At 39.8% G+C, this 27,224-nt stretch overlaps 2 protein-coding genes across 2 annotated transcripts; one reads left to right on the top strand and one right to left on the bottom strand.

The window, feature by feature from the left end:
* Positions 1–1,108: 1,108 nt before the first annotated feature.
* LOC125899945 (retinol dehydrogenase 7-like) lies at positions 1,109–10,728 on the bottom strand. The gene is made up of 5 exons (XM_049594625.1): positions 10,509–10,728; positions 6,258–6,605; positions 4,803–5,061; positions 4,548–4,711; positions 1,109–2,716 (listed from the first exon to the last, which is right to left on the bottom strand). The coding sequence occupies exons 2-5, from the start codon at positions 6,568–6,570 to the stop codon at positions 2,502–2,504; spliced, it is 951 nt and encodes a 316-aa protein (XP_049450582.1). The 5' UTR covers positions 6,571–6,605; positions 10,509–10,728; the 3' UTR covers positions 1,109–2,501.
* A 2,590-nt stretch (positions 10,729–13,318) lies between these two features.
* On the top strand, positions 13,319–25,823 carry abcb11a (ATP-binding cassette, sub-family B (MDR/TAP), member 11a). Its single transcript, XM_049593320.1, has 28 exons — positions 13,319–13,359; positions 15,306–15,393; positions 15,513–15,528; positions 15,633–15,681; positions 16,327–16,568; positions 16,651–16,735; positions 17,678–17,811; positions 17,891–18,062; positions 18,158–18,282; positions 18,372–18,546; positions 18,972–19,085; positions 19,204–19,314; positions 19,398–19,523; positions 19,626–19,829; positions 19,920–20,090; positions 20,172–20,361; positions 21,414–21,480; positions 21,576–21,672; positions 21,763–21,927; positions 22,026–22,130; positions 22,882–23,043; positions 23,162–23,365; positions 23,466–23,707; positions 23,824–23,980; positions 24,082–24,279; positions 24,371–24,577; positions 25,076–25,222; positions 25,323–25,823. The coding sequence occupies exons 2-28, from the start codon at positions 15,348–15,350 to the stop codon at positions 25,521–25,523; spliced, it is 3,912 nt and encodes a 1,303-aa protein (XP_049449277.1). The 5' UTR covers positions 13,319–13,359; positions 15,306–15,347; the 3' UTR covers positions 25,524–25,823.
* Positions 25,824–27,224: the final 1,401 nt, after the last annotated feature.

Genomic DNA, 27,224 nt, shown 5'->3' with positions numbered 1-27,224 from the left:
ATGAACTGTCTGGTCATGTGGGCTACCGTTTCCAGCAGCTTTAGTTTAAAGCTGTGCTTGTGCTGTTTCATGAGACCAAACAATATTGATGGCTTTATCCAACGCAAGATCAGAACTTCTCTCTCACTCTAGGTGAAGGAATTTGACTTGACTTCCTGTACATGCTATACTTCAAAGTATCTAATTAACATACCAAGAATTGTTCAAACCAAGAATTGCTCAGCATCCAATAAGGATATTTGTTATCACCTCATGGTTGTCACATTGGGAACTGCCCATTGGTCCAACATCCCATTGTTCCGACCATATTTAACTCATTGTTCCGAAGTCTGTTCTGAAATCATCATGATGAACTGTGGTTAAGGTCTGGTTAGGTTTAGGCACAAAAACCACTTGGTTAGGGTCAGGAGAAGATCATTGTGTGGGTTAAAATGAAAAAGAAAGTGGCAAACACATAAGCTGTGAGCCTGCTTCACCTCAAGCCTTTCCCAGCTGACCCAGAGCCGGTCACAGCGCGCCATCAAGGTAGAAATACGCCCACCGGGAGCCGTTCAGCACTGCAGACCGTCGGACTAATGGGATGTCGGACCAATGACATGGACCCGTCACATTAGTGTGAAACAAGTCTTACCAATATATTATACGTATGTATAAAATGCACATTCTGATTATTTTAAACAATACAGGCTACAATTTGTAAGATAAGAACATGATCTATGTACAATATTAGATTTAAAATTAAAACATGATTTGTTAATCTATGAAGCCTGTATAACCCCCTAATAAGATTTCATATCATGGTAATTTTAATCAATCAATCACAAGTTTTTACAGACCCCTTGGTAGAGTGCCACAGAACACACTTTGAGAATCACTGCCATTGAGAATGTGACAACAGGGTTAAATGTGTCACCCAACATGAAGGATTTGTAACAGACAATACCAGATTACAAAACCCCTGGTTTTGATTTGTGCATTCCACTTTTACCTTACCCTAAAAACATATCTCAGCCCAAAAGTTACAGACACTTCTCTGTATTTGATATTGAATGTAAATCAATGTTAAGAATCTGAAGAGCAGGTTTATACAGAGGAAGAGGAGCCAAAGTCCATCAAGAACAAAATCTTTACAAGTTTAATGAATTGTGATGACGTGTTTAAGATCATCCTTTGACTTAAGAAGCAAAAATAATTGATATTATAATCAATAATGTAGGGATGATAACATCTGGAGTCAAAGACATCATGAAGCTTCAGTATGCACCAATGGCTTTAACTCCTAATACTTTCCTTTCCAATGAGGAACACAGCAGGGATGGCCAATTTCTCTGCTTTTATTTGCCTTAGCTATAGAACCTCAAGCTATCTATTTATGCTCGTCACCAGATATCTGTGGTATTTCAAGGGAAGGGACACAGCATCTTTGTACGAAGACGATTTACTTCTTTATGGTACAGATCCTCACAGAACTCTTCCTGTAGTCATGTCAATCTTAGATCATTTTGGTAAGCTCTCTCAATGTAAGATTAATCTCTTAAAAGGTGAAATATTTTCTGTTAATTAAGATGCACAACAGATATCTTTCTACTCATACCCATTTATAGTGACTATGGATAGCTTTCTTATTTAGGTATAGCGATAACCCAAAAATTGTCTGAGCCCCCTTGTAGATTAGACTAGAGTGGCCTTTAACAAATGGTTAGTCCTACCACTCTTTCTGACAGGAAGGATAAATATAATTAAAATGAATATTCTCACCAAATTTCTGTACCTACTTCATTGAATCCTGATACTTTTACAAAAATCCTTCTTTAAAAAACTCAAACAGAATGATATCTGAATTGAGCTGGAATAAAAAAAACTCCTCGTGTAGGCCTACAATGAGCATTCTTACAGAAACCTATATCAATGGAGAGAATGGCCCTTCAAAATTGTCAGTATTATTACTGAGCAGGTAACTTGAGAGCACTGACATACTAGATTGAGGCAAGTACCCCTGACAGTTTTCTAGTTTGGGTATGCATGAGGCTTCCTCTTGTAGGCTGACATCCTTGTCTGCTTTATTTTATTCAGAGATGCCTATGGCCCTACATAATAGTTCTTCACATCCTACAGTCCAACAGTCTTTGCGTATGTTGGCTCAGTTGCGAAAGCATTTTGACTGGCAGGGGGGCACCATCTATGCTCCAATAGCAGTAAACCTCCAATTTCCACCCTCTATTTAGGATAATACCTCTCGATTATGGTGAAATAGACGCAGACAATATATTTGCTTCATTTGAATAACTCAAAGCCAAATTTGACATAGCTTAAGACATAATGAAGTGCCAAACATGTTTTATAATATAGAAAATGTTTATATGATGCTATAAATGGTGTAATCCTTCATACGCAAAAACGTATTGCATGAAAAATAATAAGACACATCAGTGATCTTAAGGTTAGCCCAAATTCTTTTCAAAACAACTGATCTATTTTGACACACACTAAAGTGAAGACACTCAAGGTGTTACTCCTGGGATCATTTTACGGAAAAGGCTATCTGTGATGCAGGTCGGCATGTACGACAAAGGCAACCAGAAGAACTTTGCATCCCATCCAGGTAGGTAGCGAGTACGAGGATGAACGGCAGAGATGGCGTGCTCCATGCAGCTTACCACCTTCATCAGGTCGCTGTCAGTCAGCATCCTAAACCTCTGAACCAATATTCCAAGAGCTGAAAAGGAAGCATTTGACACATGTCATTTCTAATTAGTTAATAATCATTTTCTAGGGATAGAGTTGTGTAATTTGGCACTTACTATAGGTAAAATACAGACAAGGATCAGTTGGTACACTACAAAATTATGAATCACAATAAAACAGTCAGCTCACAGCAGATTACCTGAAGCAAATGCTGTTTGTCTACAGGTAAGCATACAATAAATCATACATAAAGAACATTGTGTCTATTTTGAATGTGCATGTATGTATGTATCTATGTATGTATAGAACTGAAAGTGCATTTTTTTCTGTGCCACAAGTGGGCACCAGACCCTTAACAAATATAAGAAAGAGCAAGAAAATCAGTACTTCAGGTTTATTTCTATCAGCTCAAAAACATCAGACCACTTCTCTCAATGAAAAATCTGGTAACTTAAGAGTGTATACAGTATGTCAAAATCAGCCCACAAAGAAAAAAGAGAGGAAATTGCAAACACCCCCAAAAAATGTATGTAACAAAGCAACGTTTTGATCTCCAGAGTCTGTGGGCGATGTTAGCCTGACAAATTAAGCTGAAGATTTAAACACTATTGGAGTTTGACAGATGAGGGTTAGACCAGATTCAGTGATCAATCAGCAGAGCTGCACAGCTCATGACAGGCAGTACTCTGAAGGACCAAATGAACACCAATAAATTTCAGCACAGAGCTGGTATTCACAGAATTAAAGCAACTGTCCTTCAAGAGCAGCGTTCAGTGGCGCCACGGTCTGGAATGAACTTTCAAATGCAATGTGGACACAAGTACACTTCATCAACTGTCTTATTGTTTGTTAGTGCTCAGAATTTGCATAGCAGAAATGTTTTGGTATCTGTGTACTATTATTTCCTTTCAAAATCTGGACACTATCATTAATGCATTCATTACCTCTCATCTTAACAACTGTAATTACAAGTTGTCACAATGGCCGTTTCTATTTTCCACTTGTGAGTCTGTGTGTGTGTCACCATGCCAAGACTTGGACCTGATGACACCTATTGTAGCAGGAATTACCACAGAAGCCATTTAAACTAATTTGGCCGGTTGTTAATGTGTCCATCTTTCTGTCTGTCTGTCTATGGACAGATTTTGGTCGACATGATAGCATTGCAACCATGCATGCAGTCACAAAACTTTACAGGTGTGTAGTTGAGATCACAATTAAGGCTGAGTTAAAAGATGGGTGTGGTTGGAACAAACGGTACCAGAAGTAGGGGGGTAGAGAGTAGAGAAGGGGATACTGGTCCCCCCACTTTAGACCCTTGGATGAAATTTGATTGAAGTTGCAGTTCACTGTATCGCAGCTAAAGCACTCCTATTGCAAGGTGTTCTCTAGTTTGCTATTCACTAGCAACAGAAAAAATATCTTTACTGTCTGCAGCTTCATCAAAACTCTGCTGCTAGGATTTTAAATGGCTTTTATGAGACTGTTTCATTGTTATTTGTTGTGATTTTTTATTTCTGTTTTAGTATTTTGAGCTAGTAGTTTCTTTCTGTGTTTCATTGCTTTACATACTGAATACTTTACATACCTTGTTTTAAAAAAGTGCTATAGATAGTTTATCAAAAAGATTCTTACTTGACATTAGGTATTAAACTGAATGCAGCACTTGCAAAATGAATAAATAAAAGTCCCAGAATATCGAGCAAGATGATTTATGTCATGGAGAGGATCACGGATCATTTTTAGCAAGATGGGCATCATTCGACAAAACAATTTCCTCTATGTTTATAAATTGTTCAGTGATGTGCTGAGCTATAGCAATAAGTTTTGTGTTATTTTCTAACAAAGGTGGAGTAACTCACATTTTCCCAAGAAATCTTGTCCATAGTCGTCCTTCACATCCTGAGGTAATCTGTCCCACAGCTTCTGCAGGTTACTTTGCATCGCTGCTCCATCAGTCACATTTGTTTTGAAGAGGCCTGGCTCAATGCCTGAAACCTTGATTCCAAATGGTGCCATGTTCAAACTGAAACACAAAAGAGGTTTGCTATAAGTCAAGAGGACACTCATGAGAATAAGAAAGATTATCAATGTGAAAAGGCTGCATCTTCTCTCACCGCAAGCTGTCGTTAAAGGACTCCACGCCATACTTGGACACACAGTAAGGTCCACCGAACGGGGTGACTCGCCCAAACACGCTGGCGACATTGACCACTCTGCCTCTGGCCTTCTTGATGAGAGGGAGGACGCTCAGTGTTACATCGATTACACCGAACAGATTGACAGCAAGCATGGCCTTGTAGTCGTCTACAATGAGCCAGTCAGTGGGGCCAGACGGATGAGCAACTCCAGCATTGTTTACCACGGCCCACAGACCTGGAGCAACACAACAATATAATAAACATAGAAAGGTGAGACTGTTAATACATACAGTACATGTGTGGCATCACCAACAAGTGAAATGACTGCTTAAAGGCAGAATGAGTGGTAAAAAAAGTACAGACTCATACAAAAATAATCCCTCTCAATCATCCCGTTTGACCCACTTGAAGTGTGTGGCGGTGTATGCAGACTGTGCCCTCTGTCTGCATTTTCTTTTTCTGCTGTGTTTTTAATGTTTCTGAGCAACAACCTTTTGGCAGTGGTAAGTAGCCCTTACCAATAACAGTGCACATGGTGTGAGGGTGGGACTCTGTAAAACTGTAGTTACCATGAGGGGCAAACTTTGACAATTCAGTCAGGACCACTTTAGTCAAAGAAAACTTTATTTCCATTTGCAGTATTATATTTGGCAATATGGCTCTGTTCTGGGGCCTCTCTGCCTTTCCTTGGCCTATGCAGAAAGCCTCTTCCATGCAGCTATGTGGAAAGACTAAAGCAGAGACAGAAACCTCTCTGCCCTTCCACGTGCAAACGAGGACAGCCTGAGGCAGAGAGAGCAAACCTCTCTGCCCTTCCATGCACCTACATGGAAAGCCTAAGGCAGGGAGAGCAGCAGCAAAGACCCCCCGGGAAAAGGACAGACCAAGCATCAATGCCAAAAAGAAATTAAACTGGTAAATCACACAAAGCATGAAAAGGAGGAGCTGGGGTGGAGGTGGGTCGCAAGGTGGATTGCAGAGGAAGCAGCAACATTACGCAGGCTAAAGCAGTTTAAATAGGATGCCCTGAATGAGATTCGCCAATTGGTTGCATAGAAAGGAATCATGTGATCTATCAGCTGACTGGGCTGTTTGAGATCAGCTGACTTAGCTGGGATGTGAGCTGAGCTTGACATCATGTCGTGCCCGAACTTACACTGTGCTCAATTTATGTGTACAAACTGCAGCCAAAAAACCCTCCTCATTATGCCTTTAATTTCTAAACCTGGAGTAAGAGGGAAACTTGATATGATCGGATATGTCATATGCATTGACATCTCCACCCCAATGCCGAAGCAAAAACGCACAATCACCTTCCATAAACTAAACTCTGTTTTCCCTACCTCCCTCTCATCCTCCCTCTCTGAAAAAATATCCACTTCTCAAACATTAAATGTGACCCTATAAAAGGAGCCCCTAAAAGCCACTCACCCTTCTGTCCAACCAGAGTCCTGATGAAAGCGGCAGCTTTGCCGACACTCTCGGAGTCGCTGACATCCAGATGAATGGTTGTCAGTCTGTTGGAGGTGATCTTCTTCAGCTCATCCTCACCCTTCTCAGTGTAACAACCTGCAATCACATTGTAGCCCAGCTTGTCCAGGTGTCTCGCCAGGAGATTACCAAACCCAGAGTCACAGCCAGTGATGTAGACATATTTATCTTCCTTGTTGGGCACTCTTTCACGTTCCTTATACCAGCGATAGATGAGCCAGGAGGCCACCAGTCCGAGGATATACAGGTACATTATTTCTAGAGATGAATGGTTTCCTAGAAACCAGACTGTCAAATAAATAGGAAACTCACATTAACACCGCATAGATTTATATTATACTGACTCCAGATTAAATAAATGTTTACAAAAAGATAATTTGAGGTAGCTGTGATAAATGGACACTCCGGTTTGTTAAAGTTTTATTTATTTGGAGTTCAGTTAGCCCTCCTTTAGTCTGGACAATTTTAGCATGTAGGTGATTTTCCTATTTATACTTGGTCCTTAACACTATTTAAATATTTTTCTACTCCTTTGTACACTTTAAATAAACCTCATGATCTTATATATTTATAGAAATTGTGTACTGACTCACTGAACAGGCATTGGATGCCCTTATTTAGAATATTTATACGTCCTTCTCCTAGATCCTTTTAGATATATGTTTTACTCTCGATTGTTTTATCATTTGTAGCGTTAAAAGGGCTTTTATGGATGTTCAGATTTATCATGATGTATACTTTTTTCTATTTTTTTTTTCTAATTTATTGTTATATCAATTCCTGACAGGTGATGCTGATGCTCATCAGTCCAATTAATTGCTCCAGTGCTCTGATTGGTTGACATGAGACAGCCTATGTATATATATATGCAAGTGTTGTGATGCTGCCTGTTTATTATATCTGATGAAGGTCGTCAAAACCGAAACGTTGTGTGACACTCAAACCATTCAGCAATGAGTGAGACAGTGCGCGGGAGCCTTCTTTAATTTAGCATGTCGTTGACAAAACCTCCACACAAGGTCCATTTAGTTGCTTTTCTGGAGCTTTTGACAGTAACACACAATCTTCTTCAGCAGATGCGGTTTGCCTTGTTGTTAGACAATCTGAGACTGAGACAGTAATCTAAAGCAGTCAGATAAAATAAAACACGGTACACAGCTCTAATTCCTTAACAACTGGGCACACACTGTTAGCTGATAGATTGTGTGATATGTCCAAAAGCTCCACAACTGCTACTTAGTGATTGCAAGACATCAGACAGAGTTGTCAACTTGTTTCACTGTGTTTCCATCTTCAGAATCAGTCAACTCGATCTCAGTGAAATGGGTAGATTCAAAGGTCTGGACTCAGGCAAACTCAGTGACTGTTCAAGTTCCCTACATCCCACAAGTTCTCTTAGCTCTTTCACTCGAATAAATACGTGAGTAAACAACTCTGTTACATGCCACAATTATATAAACAGAAACTAAACAGCCGTTACTAATGTACCTTTCAGCCCTCCAGCCTGAATCAGCTACCTGGCCTGCTGGCAGGTACTGCTCAGTGCTGTGGTTGTGTGCACTGTGCTAATGTTAGCTGCTTAACAGGAGACTATTGCCGTATAGCGGCTCTCGTGCACTGGTTTGAAGGGTGTGCACTGTCCAACCATAGACTGTGTGTGCCACTATAGATATGAATGTGTGTGTATGTGAGTGTGTTGGTGCATGTGTACACCCATGCACCAACACACTCACATATCATTATTCATTTATGTGCTGCCAACTGGATTGCTCTAACAAAGTTTTGTAGTATAACATACAATGACAATAAAGGATCTGTCTGTCTGTCTGTCCGTCCATCCGTCCGTCATACTGGATTAACTTCTGATGAGAGTGTTGCTGCACGGCGGCTCGTGCTTCAGCCCAAGGGGTGTGTGTGCTTTGTGCTACTGGCTTCTAACGAGTGTCTGTCATTTCGCAACGGCTTGATCTTAATTTCAGCTCTTTCAGGGGACAATCCCCAAGCGTCTCAGAGTTGGGAATATTGTTCATTTTTTCACAAATTTGAAACCTAATTTTCTATACTTTGTGGATTTTTTAATCATTCAAATTTGGCTGGGTGGTTAATACACATTTTTCTGTGGTGTGACAAACTCATTACACATATTTACATTTGCTTTATGTAGACTTTGAAGTGAAACTGTTGTGTCAGCTACTGTTTCAAAGGTCAAGAATAAACTTTAAATCTTATATCTTATCTTATAGTCTGAGGCCTTCAGTAGTCCCTTTTCAATAAAATATTAAATAACAAAACACTACAATAAAACACTACATTGACAATTATTAAACTGATACCTTTAACCATTTAACCTTAAATGAACCCTAAATTTAATCCCGCTGAGGAAAGTTTAAACATGAAACTGAGACATGACAAAACCTGTTTTGCCACAGGAAAAGCCTTCAGGAATGACTATTGGTGTGATCATGGAGGTACATTTTTGGAGTGATGCCAAGATCTTTACCGAGCTGATGGCAGCAGCACTTGCCCATCCCGAGAATGGTATGCTATCCGTTTTCTGCTGTTCGTCATAACTGTTTGTCCCAGTTTGATATTGCTCAGTGTAATGCACACACATACCATTTTACAATATAAGACAGTGGGGCATGAGCGGCATACCATTCTCAATATCGGCATATGCATACCATCTGTCACTTTTTGATCTTGACACCACTGCATTGTTGTGCAATATGTCCTCATGTGCACTGTTCTTTCTCAGTGTGATGTCACACAAATCTAAAAAATGTTTAGTTTTAATCTTAAAATGGCTATAAGCGAACTACACCGTGGTCACATGACATGAGCGTCTTTATCGCTGAGCTTGTTCTTTGGCGCGATGGCGTTTAATGTCCTCAGCAACCTCTGTAACATTTTTAGCCATGTGTTAGCAACTGGCTTTTTTAAGACACAGATAAGCTTTAAAATTTCTCTTTATACATCATGGGTGCAAGAAGCTATGTTTTTATAAATGTCTGTAGGGGTATATCTGTAAAAGAGATGATAACGTAGCTATTAGGCTGCATTCACATCGATGCAGGCGTTGCCAGTCCTCGCTTTCATTTGAATGTGAACAGTGGTGGGGCCACAGGAGATGCAAAAAATAAATAAATAAGTAAAACAAGAACTTCAGGTTGTGGTGGATAATCATGACCAGAAAAATCCACAAGAACAAGTAATGCAGTCTCTATCTATTGTTAAATATAAAGTGTGTAACAGAAATAAAGGAAGTGTACAGAGCCGTGTGCACCATCCTGCAAAGTAGAGCACTACTTTTTTCACAAAATTCTTGCTTTAAAAGGCAGAACATTGACAACTGAGTAGCCTAGTATTTTTATTATATGTTGAGGAAATATGTCAAAGCACAAAACAGTTACTTAAATATTTTGACAGTGGTTTAAATTTGAATCACCTTGAATTTTAATGGCTGCCCTCTAGATGATGGCTAAATCAATATTGTGTCACTAATATTGTTAATATGGCTGAATTCAACAGCCAATGTTTATTCAGCGTCGATCATATGAGGGTTTTCTATTTGGCTTCATCTTCTATCTGTGCAGTGACTCAACAAATTCTGATGGATTAACTGATTATCAAATATCTTGCGAAGTAATTGAATTAACTGACTGATCTTTGAGCACTGTAATAATTCAAACATAGTGTTAGACTTAACTTACATTTAACAAATTAGCCAGGTGAACTGAGACTGAATAATGAATATTATTAATATTAGGGCTGATAAATTGAAATAAAATAAAAAATAATGAACTATTTAACCAAAAAATGTCATTAAACAGACAGTTCAAAATCCAAAGATATTAACTTAAGACAAAGAAAAAAAGCAAATCCTAGAAACTACATTTATATATATCTAATTTGAAATAGCAATAAAATCAATTAAATCAAAATCTCTCCTTATTCAAGTTACTTAAACCCAAACCTGCAGACTCAGGTGACGATCCCACATGTTCAGGTAACAGTGAGCGTCATTTACCCACAGCCATGATATTACCTGTGTCTCCTGTGCGTGTGTTCAATAAACTCGAAGAAACTTAATTTAAGTAATTATTAAAATAATCTTGTAATATACAAAAGTACTTTCTAGGAGACAGTTATGATATTTTTGCCTAAAAATGTCCAGAAAAGAAAGAAACTTACACGTATGACGTATGGTGAGGGAATGAATCAGTGTCGCACTGTGCAGCAGCTGGATGCGAGTCTTCAGGAGGCAGGCTCAACAAACTCTGAGCCTGATCCCGATCTCAGAGTTGGCCTGAGCTGGGACACTCACCTGAGGACACTTTCGGCTCCAGAACAGCTGTTCAGAATCAGTTTAATCAACTCTCAGCCTGAAGGAAGCGTTCACGGTGAGCACCAAAAGGCATCATCAATGGAGCGCAGATAACATGATTGTCAGGGGCAGGAAGCAGAAAGCCACTTGTATCATCCCCATCATCCCAGCTGAATCAGACATTGTAATGACCAAGAATCAAGACATTTTTTTAAAGGTTATTTTTTGGGGCTTTTGTTGCCTTTAATGGCAAAACAGCATAACATTAAGGGGAGAGAGAGGCAGCAAGGGACTGCAGGCTGGACATGAACCCAGGGGCCACTGCATCAAAGACTGGGCCTCAGATCACGCTCCATCTACTAAGCCACCGATGCTCCATCGTACTCACTTTGATTATCCTTTCTGATTTATGCATAGGGAAAACCACAAAAACTGGCAAAAGTCCTTTCAGAGCCAGAGTCACTTTTCTTACAACAAACCATTGCCTTGCATGTGTGTGTTCAGTGTCTCTGATGTTAGAAAGAAAACTGCCGCTGCTGAAGAATCAAAGGACAATGCATAAAAGATAGATGAAGCAAACCTGCTGGCTGGCAGGTTTGCTTCACAGAGTATTGCCATAGTAACTGACTCAGGGTTACATTGAAGTGGCTTTGTGAAACGGAAAACTCAGAGTTTACCTCATCTCAGGCTGAACATAAGAGTTTTCACTAATCCTGCTTTCTGAAATAGGGCCTGAGGTGGTGGAGATAAATAGCCGAATAGTCAACAACATTTTTTTTTGTTGCTGTTGTTGCTTTTTCTGCTTCTCGTTTACCTGATCTTCCGGAGCTGCCCTCCTCCGACCTCTCTGTCACAGGTTATGATGTGTGAAAAGCGACATCTGCTGGAGACTGCCTGATAATGGCAGCTAGATAAAACCTTGACATGGGCTGTTTCCATAGCAGGCATAGAAAGAATACTAATGTCTCTAAACAATGTGTTTTATTTTTATTTTAACATTACAAATTCACCAAAATATAATAAGACTTGTTGATGAAGCTGCATTAGTCAATGTGTTTCTAAACTTTAAAGAGTGATCAACAGTCCCTTGCTTTGAATAATAATTCGTGTTTTTTGTTTTTGTTTTGTTTGTTTTTTTAGCTTACTACAATAAGTTAAATTACCTCTTTAAAGTTCTTTAAATTCAATCTAATCCTTTAACCTGATTGAACCTGCAGAACGACCACTATTCCACCCAGCTTGATCTTGCTATTAGGTACAACAACTGATGTAAGTGTGCAGAAATCTTTTTCTACCAGTCTGACCTCATTAAATCTAAAATCTATGAATATGCAGATACTAGGCACTGTATTACAGCAAGTTGCACCTAATAGGCCAAATGAAATATTTTACATTAACTCCCTCCTACCCAGAGGTGGGTAGTAACTAGTTACATTTACTCAGTTACATTTACGTGAGTAACTTTTTGGATAAATTGTACTTTTCAGAGTGGTTTTAATGCAAAATACTTTTTACTTTTACTTGAGTTATATTGTTTTAAAGCAACAATACTCTTACTTGAGTAGAATATTTGGCTACTCTACCCACCTCTGAGTACATAATTACATATATATATATATATATAAATGTACAGTATAAGAATACATTTTTACATCTTTCTTGTGCCTTGATTTATGTTATGTTTGTGAAGATTTAATTATTTTTGTTTTAGTTAAAGGGGTATCGTTTAAAATACATGAATTTGCAGATTATTATTTTTGATTGATTGATTACGTTCATGTTCTTATTTTACAAATAAATCAGACGTTACTCAACAGTTACTCAGTACTTGAGTAGTTTTTTCACCAAATACTCTTTTACTCTTATTCAAGTAATTATTTGGATAACTACTTTTTACTTTTACTTGAGTAATATTGTTCTAAAGTATCAGTACTCTTACTTGAGTACAACATTTGGCTACTCTACCCACCTCTGCTCCTATCCTTCAATGCTGTATGGCCACTTTTTACCACCTACTTTAAGGCTGGCAACAAAAATGGCCTAACACAGGAAACTGCAACGCCAAATTCTCAAAGAATATTCTCAGAATAGTCTCAACAGTTAGTTATTTATATAGCACCTTTCAGGACACTCAAAGACGCTTTACAGTGCTGAAAAATGTCAATAATAATCAAATAAAAACAAAAAATGACTGTTGGAAACTAGGGAAATGCCAGTTTGAACAGATGGGTTTTTAACAGTGATTTGAAAGTCTACAGGGAGTCTGCATTTCTGGTGTTGAGTGGGAGGGAGTTCTAGAGGGGTGGGGCAGCGGTGGCGAGGCTCAGTGTCCCAAGGTTTGGTGCTTAGTTCTAGTGATGGGGGTCGGGAGGATGGAGTCAGTAGAGCGAACTCGGCGGGTGGGGGAGGTCAGTGCGGGTGAGTAACCGGGCAGCAGAGTTCTGTATGTGCTGCAGTTTTTGAAGGCTGGTAGAGGGAAGACCATAGAGAATGCTATTACAGTAGTCAAGTCTGTAGGTTATAAAAGCGTGGATGAGTATTTCTGCAGTGGAGTGGGTAAGGGAGGTGCTGGAAGAATGGTGCGGGAGATGGAAGAATGATGTCCTGGGGATGTTGCTGATATGGGGTTTGAAGCAGAGAGTGGGGTCAATTATGATACCGAGGTGGAGGAAGTGGTATTGTGACCGTCGATGTGGAGGGAGAAGTCCTGAGGAGAAGGTAGGAGAGCTTTGGGTCCAGTAATGATGAGTTCTGTTTATTGCTGTTTAGTTTCAGGAAGTTGTTGTCCATCCAAGATTTGATGTCAGTCAGGCAGTTTGTGATGGTGGAAAGAATGACTAGAGTGATAGATTTGGTGGAGATGTATAGCTGGGTGTCGTCGGCGTAACAGTGGAAGTGTAGTCCGTGGTGTTGTATGATATTTCCAAGGGGTAACAGAGGATGAAGAGGAGGGGGCCAAGCACCAAGCATTAGTAATGGAGTGATCCAAGAGGGTTACTTTTTTATGAATCTTTTTAAGAACCTTTGAGAAATGTTACCTGAAGACACTTTAATAGTTTTACCAGGGGTGGAGTACCAAATTCTGGGCCCTATTTATATGCACTCTCCATGGGCCCACTGCCCTTCCACTCTGGATTGATGTTTCTCTACACCTATATTTGTACACAGTTGTTAGTGCAGGCCTCTGCATACCAGACAACCCTCAGCTGTAGATCAGACAGGCAGTGTTTATCAATGCGTGTCTTTCAACCCTCCTTCTTGTGGTATTATCAATCACCTGTGTTGTGACTAATAACCGGCTGTAAAGAAGGAGCAAATTCCGAACCCAGGCCCTCTTGTCCTAGCGGGCATTAACCCCCTGAACATCTGCTTGATTAGGTTACCATAAGTTTGTCTCCAGGTCTACTTTTAGTCAACAATGTATTTTATACATACACTGAAATACAGAAACTCCACACTGTTGGGTAGTTAAAAAGAAATGAGACAAATGGATGATAGATCTAATAATGATACACAAAATTAATTGTGTGTTTCAAAACTTTCTGAAATTAATAATTAGCCCTAAAACAGGTGAAATGTAATGGTTACGAACATGAGCTGATCATGAAACAATGGACCACTGGGTATAGACATGCAGAAGGCCCCAGCACCTCAGACACACAGATTTTGTAGTTTTTTTCCCCTCTTCTTTGTTTTGCGTCACTTTGCAGTCGTTACACATCTCTCTGTGGTTTTGCGTCTCTTTTTGGTAGTTTTGTCCCTATTTTTTTTTGTATCTGTGGTTGTTTTGCCCCTTTTTATAGTTGTTTAGTGTCTCTTGTTGTTTAGTGTCCTTATTCATGACATTTTAACTTGATTATGTGTGTATGGAGACAGCGCCTGACAATAACTAATGGCCTTACAGTCATGAAACCCATTTTACAGTCACTTAAAATAACACTTAAAATGACTGTCATAGCAGTAAATGAACATTAACTTGGTTTAGAGATTGATTTTGCCTCACAAAGGCAGTCTAGTAAAGGTTTCATGCTCTCACAACTCTTATCAGCTAATGGAGGTGTAGATAATGGGAAAGGAGAGGCATAGGTGACCTGAAAATAAGACAGTTAAGATAGGAATTTACTCTGATGAGCCTCAGTGGTGCTGGTGGATTTCTGAAGATAACAGACGTTCAGTGAAAACTCCAGGTACGGTACATTTGGCTTTTCTTCCATGATAAAGTGTTACGTTGTGTTCATGCCCAACCAGGATTACCCTCTAACGATTGCTCTTCTTATCATAATCTACGTACCATAATTTAATCATGTTTTGTTGTTGACATTTGGATAGTATGCTGCTCAAAGCAGTGTGTTGCTGTTATATGTCACTCACCTCTTGTGTCCATGCTGTCGGATCAAAACTAAATTTTTGAGCAAAACGAATCATCCATTCGACTACATAGGTAATTGTGAATTAGTCATTAGATGAATATTAACTTAATTTAATATTTGAAGTCTTTTCCATAGTCGTAAATTTTGTCGGACACCGGGAATTTGTTGTTATACTTTGTAGATGTATGTATGGAATATTGTGAGTCTGAAAACTTGGATCTCCTGATTCGCACTGGACCATGGATCCCACTGATTAACATCCAAATTATCATACAGATAATTTTCTATTCACAGTTGCCAAGTGAGGACACACCTGCCTGAGTCAGGGCGACAGACATGAATAAATCAATTAAATTTACAACATCAGGAACAGATAAAAGAAGTGAGTGATCTGTTTTCAATCTTAAGAAGTGGACACAATAAAAGTAAAGTCTGATTAAAAAGCCAAGTGATTACGAGTGACTAAATATAGTTGTTCCTCTTTTTCTTTTTTTTTTTTAGCAGACATTGAGAATGGGTAAGTTTAGACTTCAAGATTGCCTCTCCCAAATGTTTCAGAGCACAGTATGTTTGCAGTTATTAAATATTCCTGGGGCTTACTGTACTTTACATGTGTTACAGAGATGAGAAGAAAAAAGAAAAGACACTGACTGTTGGATACTTTCAGCTGGTAAATACTGTCTCTTTGCTCATCATGTTTGTGGAAAGTAACCCAGTATATTTAACATTACTTAACATTCAAATGGCAGATGGTTTTGTCCAAAGTGACTCATGATAAGAACATTCAAACCATGTGGGAGCAAAAGCTAGATATCACCCATAATGAGGAGTGTATCCCTTTAAAACAGATAACGAAAAGCTTGTTTGTTGCTACAGTGGAAGTGCTTAGAGAATTCTTTTGAATTTTATTAGTTTATTTGTCAAAATAGAGACAAAATATTGATTACAATAGCTTTTATGATGTAAAAAATATGAAATAAATTATGTCATTTGGAGTGGAGGAGGCACCTGAATGGATTAAGGGAAATTTTAGGTACTTTACTTGAATATTTCCATTACTTTTCACTCAACTCCATGTATTTGACACCCTACTACTTATTTTTTAAGATTAAGATTTTACTTAAGAACATGCCATAAGCTGATCAAATTCAGGCATCTCAGGCCAAAGGATGTGAGTCATGCTCTTACCTCTCTGCACCACTGTACTATCTTTTGTTTGATCATTACAGATCAATAAGAAAGTAGAAAACAGGGAGCAAATTCTCACAAATATTGTTAAAATAATTTTTAAAAATCAGCAACTTCCTTTTTGCAGTTTCGATTTGCCACTTCCAAAGACGTCGCAATGATGGTGGTGGGGGGCTTGTGCGCCCTCATACACGGTGCAGCTGCACCTCTCATGCTCCTGGTGTACGGCAGGATGACAAACACGTTTGTGGCGTATGAGCTGGAGGTCCAAGAACTGAAAGACATAAACAAGACATGCAACAACAACACCATTTATTGGAAAAATGGCTCCATATACACAACAGCTGAAAACAGCACTGTGCAGTGTGGGTGAGTCTTTAGTTGACAGTTGATTTGTTGATGTGTAGTTACAGTTTAAAAGCTGCTGTTACTTATTTTATTCTCTCTGCAGGGTGGATATTGAAGCACAGATGACCATGTTTGCATATTACTATGTTGGCATTGGAATAGGAGTTCTAGTTGTTAGCTATTTTCAAGTAAGTATTTATACTTTCAACTTTAAAGGGACAGTTCACTCCAAAATTAAAAACACACAAATTTCCTCATACCTGTAATTTAATTTCATTATTTTTTTTAAATTTTATATACTTTGTTAGTCCCAGAGGGGAAATTCAATGTTTTTGCTCTGTTGTCAATTACACACAGGTCCGAACACACACACATGCACAAACAGGACCTATACATGCACTAAGTGGAGAGATGTCAGAGTGGGGCTGCCCATGACAGGCGCTCCGAGCGGTTGGAGGGTTTGGTGCCTTGCTCAAGGGCGCCTCGGCAGTGCCCAGGAGGTGAACTGGCACCTCTTCAGCTACCACTCCACGCTCTATATTTTGGTCTGGACGGGGACTTGAACAGGCGACCCTCCAGCTCCCAAACCAAGTCCCTATGGACCATCTAGTAGTAGTTATTAGTCTGGATTGCTTTAGCGTGAATACCTGGATGTTAGAGATATTGGCCATAGAGATGTCTGCTCTTTGTTGAATATAATGGACCTAGATGGCACACAGCTTGTGTGGCTCACCGCACAGAAGGAAGCACACATCTACTGCTAACTTATCTAGCACTACTGAGCTAGCTGTTACAGCTCAGCCAGAGAAGGATGCCATTAAATTTACATCTCATGCTGTCACGTGCATGAGCCTCTTATCTATAGATACACGCTTGCTTCTGAGCTGTGAGAGGGGCCCATGGAGAAAGCACTTATCTCTATGGTTGATATCTCCAACACCCTGCAACTCACACCAAAACAATCTAGATCAATAAGTAGCACTACAGGGAAGAGGAAAAATATGTATTTTTGATTCTGGGGTGAATTGTCCCTTTAATTTTAACCCCTCTCTGAGTAATTATGGTGTATGATGATGTAGCACATTATATGTACTCAGAGAGATAATGTTGTACAAATCTGTTCACTGCAGATTGACTTCTGGGTGTCAGCAGCTGCAAGACAAGTTGATAGAATGAGAAAGACTTATTTCAGGAAAGTTATGCAAATGGAGATTGGATGGTTTGACTGCAACTCTGTTGGTGAACTAAACACAAGGATGTCGGAGTGAGTTCTCTTTATCTGCAGATCAGGCTGTTATCAGTACAAAGCTGGAGAAGGTTTTAATGTTCCTGTTCCTTTACAGTGATATCAACAAGATCAACAATGCCATCGCTGACCAGGTGGCTATCTTCATTGAGAGGATCTCTACATTTGTGTTTGGCTTCATGGTTGGATTCATTGGTGGATGGAAGCTGACTCTGGTGGTCATAGCAGTGAGCCCGCTGATTGGTGTAGCTGCAGGACTTATGGCCATGGTAAAGTTGTGAATCAAACAGTGATTTCTTACTGTATGTGGAATCATGTATCACAAAATGATGTATGTATGTAATTTTCTTTGTTGTTGCTAAAGGCTGTGGCCAGGCTGACAGGACGAGAGCTAAAGTCCTACGCAAAGGCAGGGGCGGTGGCTGATGAGGTCATGTCATCCATCAGGACAGTCGCAGCGTTTGGCGGGGAGGAAAAAGAAGCTGAAAGGTATTTTGTAAGATTTTGTAAAATCCTAAGAGGTTGATGGAATATTACTCTGTGATTTGATATGAAACTGGAATGTGACCTTTGTACAGATATGACAGAAATCTCGTGGAAGCTCAGAACTGGGGCGTGAAAAAGGGCACAATTGTTGGCATTTTTCAAGGATACCTGTGGTGCACCATTTTCTTATGTTTCGCTTTGGCCTTTTGGTATGGATCTAAGTTGGTCATCGACACCAAAGAGCTGACTCCTGGTACTCTTATTCAGGTATGTACAAATAAATGCATTCAATTTCTGATACTCTACATCAACGTTGCTCAAAGCTTTGATCAGTTAGTGCCTTTTTAGGGAGCCGGTATCTCCCTGAGGACTGCACAGGTTCAAGACACAGGAAGTCAACCACTTTCACCAAGCATTCTCACATGAGCTCTACATCACTGAACTGCTTACCATAGGTAGCAATTACATGAGCTGCCACATAGCTTGCTTGTGTTACATCTTCACTACTTTTCAACTGTTCAACTATACTCATTGGTTCCCAACCTTTTTTTTCTTGTGACTGCTACTCCGCTTACTCATGCTCCCTCAGATTTATCTTGCGACCCCACGGGGAGTCTTGACCCCCAGCTAAGTATTTGAAAGACGGTGGCAATTGTTTCACCATTGCTGCGGTGTTGTTGTTATTTTTTCAGGTGTTCTTTGGAGTACTCATGGCAGCTATGAACCTTGGCCAGGCCTCACCCTGCCTAGAGGCCTTTGCTTCTGGTCGTGCTGCAGCAAAAGCAATCTTTGACACAATTGACCGGGTAAAATCAGGATACTATTTCAGACTTTTTTTGCAGATACAACCCAGATTTGAAACAGTACATTTTAAAAGACAAAATTTTCACCTTACAATAAGGTTCTGTGCTGTTATGTTCACAGGTACCAGAAATTGATTGTTTCTCAGAAGAAGGTCACAAACTAGACAGAGTAAAAGGTGACATTGAGTTCCATAATGTCTCTTTCTACTACCCATCCCGGCCTGAAGTCAAGGTAAATTTCTTCAACAAGCATTTATTTATGTCCATTTCTCACTTATCAAAATTCAACTCATAAAAAGTCAACCACTTTTTCAGATTTTAAATGATCTGAGCATGCAGATTAAAGCAGGAGAAACCACTGCTTTTGTGGGACCAAGTGGATCTGGAAAGAGCACAACGATCCAGCTCATCCAAAGGTTTTATGACCCAAAGGAAGGAATGGTAACATTGCAGTACCTGCAAACACCCACGCCAACACACAGGACATCAGTGGAGAGTTTGAAGGCTTCACTGTAATACCACATATGTAATTCTCGTTCTCAGGTGACTTTGGATGGCCATGACATTCGCACTTTAAACATCCAGTGGCTCAGATCTCTCATTGGTATTGTAGAGCAGGAGCCGGTGCTGTTTGCAACAACTATTGCAGAAAACATCCGGTTTGGTCGACCTGGAGTAACCATGGAAGACATCATCCAGGCAACAAAAGAGGCTAATGCTTATAATTTTATCATGGATATGCCACAGGTACATCTACATATTTAAAGATATTTCAGAAGAATTACAGAACATACAATAGTTTAGCCCCAAATTAACATATTGCTATTCATCCAACAGAAATTTGATACTCTAGTGGGAGAAGGGGGAGGACAGATGAGCGGAGGACAGAAGCAGAGGATTGCTATCGCTCGAGCTCTGATCCGAAACCCCAGGATCCTCCTGCTGGATATGGCCACATCTGCCCTAGACAATGAGAGTGAGGCTGTTGTCCAGGAGGCACTGGATAAGGTGAGTCACTCTTTGCCCACAAACTACATAACCGAATGCATTTTTTGTTGAAAGACACCCTAATAACTAGCATCTGTGCAGGTGCGCATGGGCAGGACAACAATTTCTATAGCCCACCGTCTGTCCACGATTAGAAATGCAGATGTCATCATTGGTTTTGAGCATGGACAAGCAGTGGAGAGGGGAACACACAGTGAGCTGCTAGAAAGGAAAGGTGTCTACTTCACTTTGGTCACCCTGCAGAACCAAGGCACATCCAACACAAATAAAGGTAGGAATTACCAAGCTGAAGTCATCACATATTGCCACTTTGTCAACCACCTTTAAGTCTGTCACATGTTAGGTATCCTTCTGCATCTGTTGTTTAAGTTCCAAGACGCCCCAACCGACACCAGGATGTCAACACAAGTATATGATTAGGTTTTGGTTTGGCTCTACATTCATATGGGAAGCAAACACCCACCTCCCGGGTGAAAGTCCAGGGTTTGTTGGACACATCCACCACTGCTGTTGCCAACCCTATAGAGACTTTCCAGCTCTTTATATTACATTATTACCGGCAGCTTTTATGCGATCCACTGGCGTATCATACTTCCGTGTCAGGTGTGGTCCAGCCAACTGGCGGCCCATTATTACACCACAAAAGGCTCGGTACGACCACATTACACACTGAAAGGTGGCTTTAGGCATCTGAAGCCGAAATCACTGACAAAGCAGTCGTATTTGATGACTTTGGAATGAGAATTGGCTGCAACCAGTCTCTATAGATTTACCTGCCGGTCATTGTTTTTGATCTTTCTATGTATGAAAAGCCAGAATTTTACATTTTACATGTTTTGTCCTATAGAAGGCCATAATGGTGGTGTGGTGGTTGCATATACGCCTCACAGCAAGAGGATGTTGCTGACAGTTACCTACCAGCTATATTACTGTAGCCACCTCTATCTGTCAGACACAGTCAGAGGTGGTGGTTGTTGTGTGGGTCTTACAGGCTTGTGGCCATACTCTGTCAGATTTACCTGGAAAGATGCTGGAAAGATAGCAAAATATGTAAAAAAAAAAAAAAATCGAGTATCATAATCCATGTTCTGTGTACACAGGCAGGACCCTTTAACCTTGTTGCCTTGTACCTTCAAATTCATCGCAGCATCACAAGAGATTGGTGGCTCATCCCCTATTGGTTGAAACAGCACCTTTCAGATATACACTCAGCAGGAGTCCTATAGAGTTTTTTAAAGGTCCTTCCTGTGTCTGTTAAAGAGCAAGAGAAGCTAAATATTGTAATAAAAGCTGTATTGATTTGGGTGTTTTTTTTCCTGCCAGGTGCAATCAATGAAGCTCTTGAAGAAGACTTTGATCTAAGAGTGAGGAGCCGCACATCCAGTAAAGGGTAAAGTAAATCCAGTTCGAAACTGTATCAGAAAAAAAAAATATTAAAAAAAATTTTGATAAAATAATCTGATGTTCTCAATATTACTCCTGTAGGGGCTCTGTTCGACTGCGATCGGCTAGCAAATTGTCAAGTTACACATTACCAGACAGCCTTGGGATGCTTTCGGACAAGGAGTTCACAATAGAAGAGGTACTGGGGTCCCCTTTTACACTATGTAATATATTTACTTAATTGCAAACATCACTGTGGAACCTAATAGCTCCAATGTGTATTTAACAGAAATGTGAGGATGATGTAGACGAATATGTAGAGCCTGCCCCGGTAGCACGTATCCTAAAGTATAACCAACCAGAATGGCCGTACATGCTGCTGGGCTCGCTGGGAGCTGCTGTCAATGGCTCTGTCAACCCCATCTATGCTATTCTGTTCAGCCAAGTTCTTGGGGTGAGAGTTATGCATTTCACATATACTCCCATTGCTGTTTTAAATGTTGGTGTTTTTTCCTGAAGTGCAAATGACTTATAGTATCGTTGTGTTTGCAGACATTTGCCATTCGTGACATGGACGAACAGAGAGCGCAGATTAATGGGACATGTATTCTGTTTTGCATTGTGGCAGTGGCTAGTTTCTTTTCCCAGTTTTTACAGGTTTGTATCAGAATTGGCAACATATTTAAAAGGGGCCTATTATGCTCATTTTCAGGTTCATACTTACGTTTCGGTTTACATGCTTTAATGTTCCAAAAAAATGTATTTTCCTCAAACTGACAGTGATGGAACTCCTGTATTCACCCTCTGTCTCACACATCTGATTAAAAATCATGAATTTATGCACCTAATCACAACCAACAGGTTTCAGCAACTCAAGCAACTCCAGTTGTCTACGATATAACACTTCCAGCAATCCGAAATCAGAGAGAAATTGACAACATTGGCATCAAGGTGTACGTCTTTGCCTGGTGTTAGCATGTAGCTTCACGTAGCAGTGTAGGGTATGTAATGTTATCACCTGCAGTAAGGTGCCTGGAGCAGATAACTAAATAAAAAATCTGTCCAGATCTGATGTCATCTTGTAGCCAAAGCAAAAAAACTCAAAATAAAAAATAAAAACACCAAAGACGGTGTGTTATAGTATAGTATAGTATGAAGTTTTGGGTTTTGCTCACAGGGATTACTTTCACATAGCTAACGTTTACCTCATTATTTGAAACTTCAGCCAAGTTCATCAAGAATGTCGAACATTCTAACATTACATATATTTGACATAAAATATGGTAATACATGATAGGTCCCCTTTAAGACATCTTAAGTTTGCATCTCTGTTATTTTGATATAGACAAAAGCCAAGCAAAATAATAAAGGATTTTACATGTAGACTAAGTCTGATTTCATATTTCAGGGATTTGCTTTTGCTAAGTCTGGAGAGCTGCTGACCCGGCGTCTAAGGAAAGTGGGCTTCCAAGCCATGTTGAGACAGGAGATTGGCTGGTTTGATGACCCCAGAAACAGCCCTGGAGCTCTGACCACCAGACTAGCCACCGATGCATCCATGGTGCAGGGGGTAGGTAACAGATTTATAGGCGTGTCCATATTTCACACTATTTGGGCTATAACACACAAAAAGCATAGGTTTGGTGCTGTACTTACTTTTTTACATGTGGCTGGTGTGGTTTCCACAGGCAACAGGATCTCAGATTGGCATGATTGTGAACTCGTTGACCAGCATTGGAGCGTCTTTCATCATTGCTTTCTACTTCAGTTGGAAGTTAACTTTGGTAATTATGTGCTTCCTGCCACTCCTTGGGCTGTCTGGTGTGTTCCAAGCCAAAATGCTGACAGGTTTTGCAAATGAAGATAAAAAAGCCATGGAGGCAGCAGGTCGGGTAAGCTCCACAGAACATTTACCACTTACGCCCATTGATGTGTTTATATTCCTCTGAGATACCAAAAGCCTCAGTGTAAGAATTTAACTTTCTCCCGCAGGTATCCAGTGAGGCTCTTGCCAACATCAGGACAATTGCAGGCTTGGCTAAAGAGAAATCATTTGTGGAATCATATGAACAGAAACTCGAGCTGCCATTTAAATCTGCCATTAAGAAAGCTATCGTCTACGGGCTTTGTTTCGGTTTCTCACAGTGTGTCATCTTCATGGCGTATGCTGCGTCTTTCAGATATGGAGGCTATCTGGTTAGCTCTGAGGGGTTACAATACATGTTGGTTTTCAGGTTGGTGAAATTATGTATTTCAATGGAACGTCTTTTTCAGATTCTGTGTTGAAATGTATTTTGTCTTTTTGATGATTACCAAACATCAACCCAGTGTTCATATGATGTTTCCCCAGAGTGATTAGCGCTGTAGTCATCAGCGGGACCGCACTAGGCAGAGCTTCCTCCTTCACTCCAGATTACGCCAAAGCCAAAACTGCTGCTGCTCAGTTTTTCAAATTATTGGACCGAGTTCCTAAAATCAGCATGAGCCACACAGATGGAGAGAAATGGGTTTGTTAATTCAGTAAATAAGATGGAATTGGATATAATGGGATGCCATTTTGTCATGATGTTACCTTTGATGATAATTAAGCCTTGTTATCTATCTTCAGGACAACTTCAGAGGTGAAATAGAGTTCCTCAATTGCAATTTCACCTATCCAACTCGGCCAGATATCCAGGTGTTGAACAACATGGTTGTGTCTGTGAAGCCTGGTCAGACTCTGGCGTTTGTTGGGAGCAGCGGCTGTGGGAAAAGCACCAGTGTTCAACTGCTGGAAAGGTTCTATGACCCTGATGAAGGCCAAGTGGTATGTAGACTGATTCAGACATCCATTTCACTAATCACAAAATGAGTTTAATCGATTCCAGCATCTTAATTATGTCATCTTTTATTTTCAGTTGATTGATGGCCGCCCCTCTCACACAGTCAGTGTGCCCTTCCTAAGATCTCAGATCGGCATTGTGTCCCAGGAGCCAGTGTTGTTTGACTGCAGCATAGCAGAGAATATCCAGTATGGAGATAACACATGCAGTATCAGCATGGAAGAGATTGTTGAGGCTGCTAAGAAGGCCTACCTTCATGACTTTGTGATGACGCTACCAGATGTAAGTGGAAACACTTAAAGATACAGCTTTACACACATTGCCATTGCAAATCCTGGTAATTTATCTGCCTCCTACCCTACTTTGGGTGCCCTTGCACAGACCACACCTGTCTTAGAACTTGGACTTTGGTGTAATCTCAACTACACACCTGTAAAATTTTGTGATTCTAGTTGGCACAGTTGCAAGGTTATGAGGTTGAAAAAAGCTGTCTATAGACAGACAGACAGACAGACAGACAGACATAAAAACACCTACAAAAATGCTCAAAACAGCTTCTGTGGTAGTTCCCACCACAATTAGAGAAAAAGGCTCCAGAGCAGCCACTTAATAGTCATGAGGATGTTTTGTCAACTAGTGTTTCCAAGTTCAAGAATGACTGGAAACCCAAGAAGTTAATACTATAATAATAGAGAGCATTTGATTGTGATGTACAGGTTTACAGTATGACATGGTTGACCTTGTGACCTTTTACATATCTCTACATTCGCACATTATAAGAAATATGAGACTCAGGTTGGCGCCCAGGGTTCCCAGCTGTCAAGAGGACAAAAACAGCGCATCGCCATTGCCCGGGCCATCGTCAGAAACCCTAAGATCCTGCTCCTAGATGAAGCTACGTCTGCCCTGGATACAGAGAGTGAACAGGTAACACAGTTCTAAACACAATTAAACAGTATGAACATAAAACAAGGTATTTCTTTGTGTAACTATATAATTATTGGTATAAATCTCTGTTTTCCTGCAGACTGTCCAGACTGCTCTGGATGACGCGAGAAAAGGTCGAACCTGTATCGTCATTGCTCACCGGCTGTCTACCATCCAGACTGCTGACATCATAGCAGTTATGTCTAATGGAGCTGTCATAGAACAAGGCACACATGATAGACTTATGGCCAAGAAGGGCGCCTATTATAAACTTGTCACAACAGGGGCTCCTATAAGCTAGACACCTGCAGCTACAGTGATGAGCATATGATGAAAATGATTATGTCTGGGTCTTATTGTACATTTAAATTCATGCAGTGTCCTCAGAGATTGTCCATAAGCCATGGAAAGATTGTTTTCTTCATTTAGCATAAAGGAACGTTTCTGTATTTTGATTTGAAGAATTGGCATTAATAATCATGTAGTTTATTTTTAATTCTGGAGATTAAACTATTTATTGTGTATATTTGTTTTTCAGAAGTTCCTTTTATAAAGGGGTAAAGATTTTTCTGCAGCCATGCACCTTGCCATGTTCATACCACTGGACTGAGATTACTATCTTGAATTGTACTTCGTATAATTCATAAAAAGTTTAATTAAAAAAAAATTCAATATCAATCATGTTTTTTTTTTTATTAAAAGACCTTGTTTTTATAATAGCATGTAGTAGTGCCCTGAAATCGGAATATCTTTCCTGCTCAGGGTTAATGTTTTGAGTATCTCTAACTGCGAAAAAATGTGTTCAGTATTGCAAACTGAATGAATGGATGTTAATTTAACGGGGTTTTCCTTTTTATACCTGAATATGACCATCTTGTTATGTATCCATAGCGTCACATTTTTAATGACAAGAATGTAAAACAACTGAATCCTAGACAAATGTCCCATTATTTCATCATTTCAAACAGTATGTAATTAAAATAAATGTGCTTTCAGAATTCTTAGAAGTTAATTTTGATGTTTTTCCTCTCTGATATCCTCCTGAATTTAGTTTTCTAAATATTTAACTTAAACTAAAGTTGAGGTGGATAAAGTGGAGGCTGCTGAGTGGTCCTGTGTTGTTTTGCCCTCAGCACCAAGTCATAATAGAGTACCCAGACACACAGATGTTTTTCAGGCTTGGTTTAACAAGTAGTCTACGCACTTAGGACAGTTACATCATTTAGTGCTGGGCCCCAGGTGCCACTGGATGCCAGGCAACCACAGACGGTGGGAAAAGATGTGGAAATGGGTTCTGCCTGGGAGTTTCACTAATCTGCCTAATCTAGTTACATCAGAGATTCTGTTCTACCTCATTACATTTGGGCTGATTAATATCTGAAGCTGCCTGAAGAAACTAAGTGACCCATGAGAGATTATGTAATTCTGCAGGATACAGGCTGCATACATCTATGCTACATCATGGATGCTGCAGGAGAGAAACCATTAATGATTTAGCGGGTGCTGCAAAAAGGCAGAGAATCATAGAAAAGCATATGTCAGATGTGTTGTTAAGTTGCTGTCATGGTGCAAAAGATCAGTCCTGTTTAAATTGTGCGTTTATTGACTTTTAAAAGTTTGGAATTGTCTTACCACAAAGCTTGATTGGGAACAGTCAGATGGCTGAGGGGACTAATCTACATTTTTAATGGTCTTTCATGTTTTTAGGTTGTAGAGAGTCCTCTTAACAAAAAGATGTTATTTTTTGAAAAAAAAAAAAAAAAGTCATGTTTTGTACATCAAGAACAAAATGCTATAAATAAAAGGGCAAAAACACCTCATAGCAACAGTTAAATAAGAATATAAAAATCTCCAGTCAGTAATTAAAGGTATTGGAAGGCTAAGGTTGAAATATTGAAGATCAAGTGTCAAGTGCACAATAATACCTATTAACAAGCAACATGTTGCTTTAGCAAATCTATTTTTCAAACCTCAAAATATGAATAAAAGGTAAGTTTATAAT

Source organism: Epinephelus fuscoguttatus, linkage group LG13 (assembly GCF_011397635.1).
Source record: "Epinephelus fuscoguttatus linkage group LG13, E.fuscoguttatus.final_Chr_v1".
In the NCBI taxonomy this organism is placed as follows: Eukaryota; Metazoa; Chordata; class Actinopteri; order Perciformes; family Serranidae; genus Epinephelus; species Epinephelus fuscoguttatus.
This window is presented reverse-complemented; position numbering and strand designations above follow the sequence as displayed.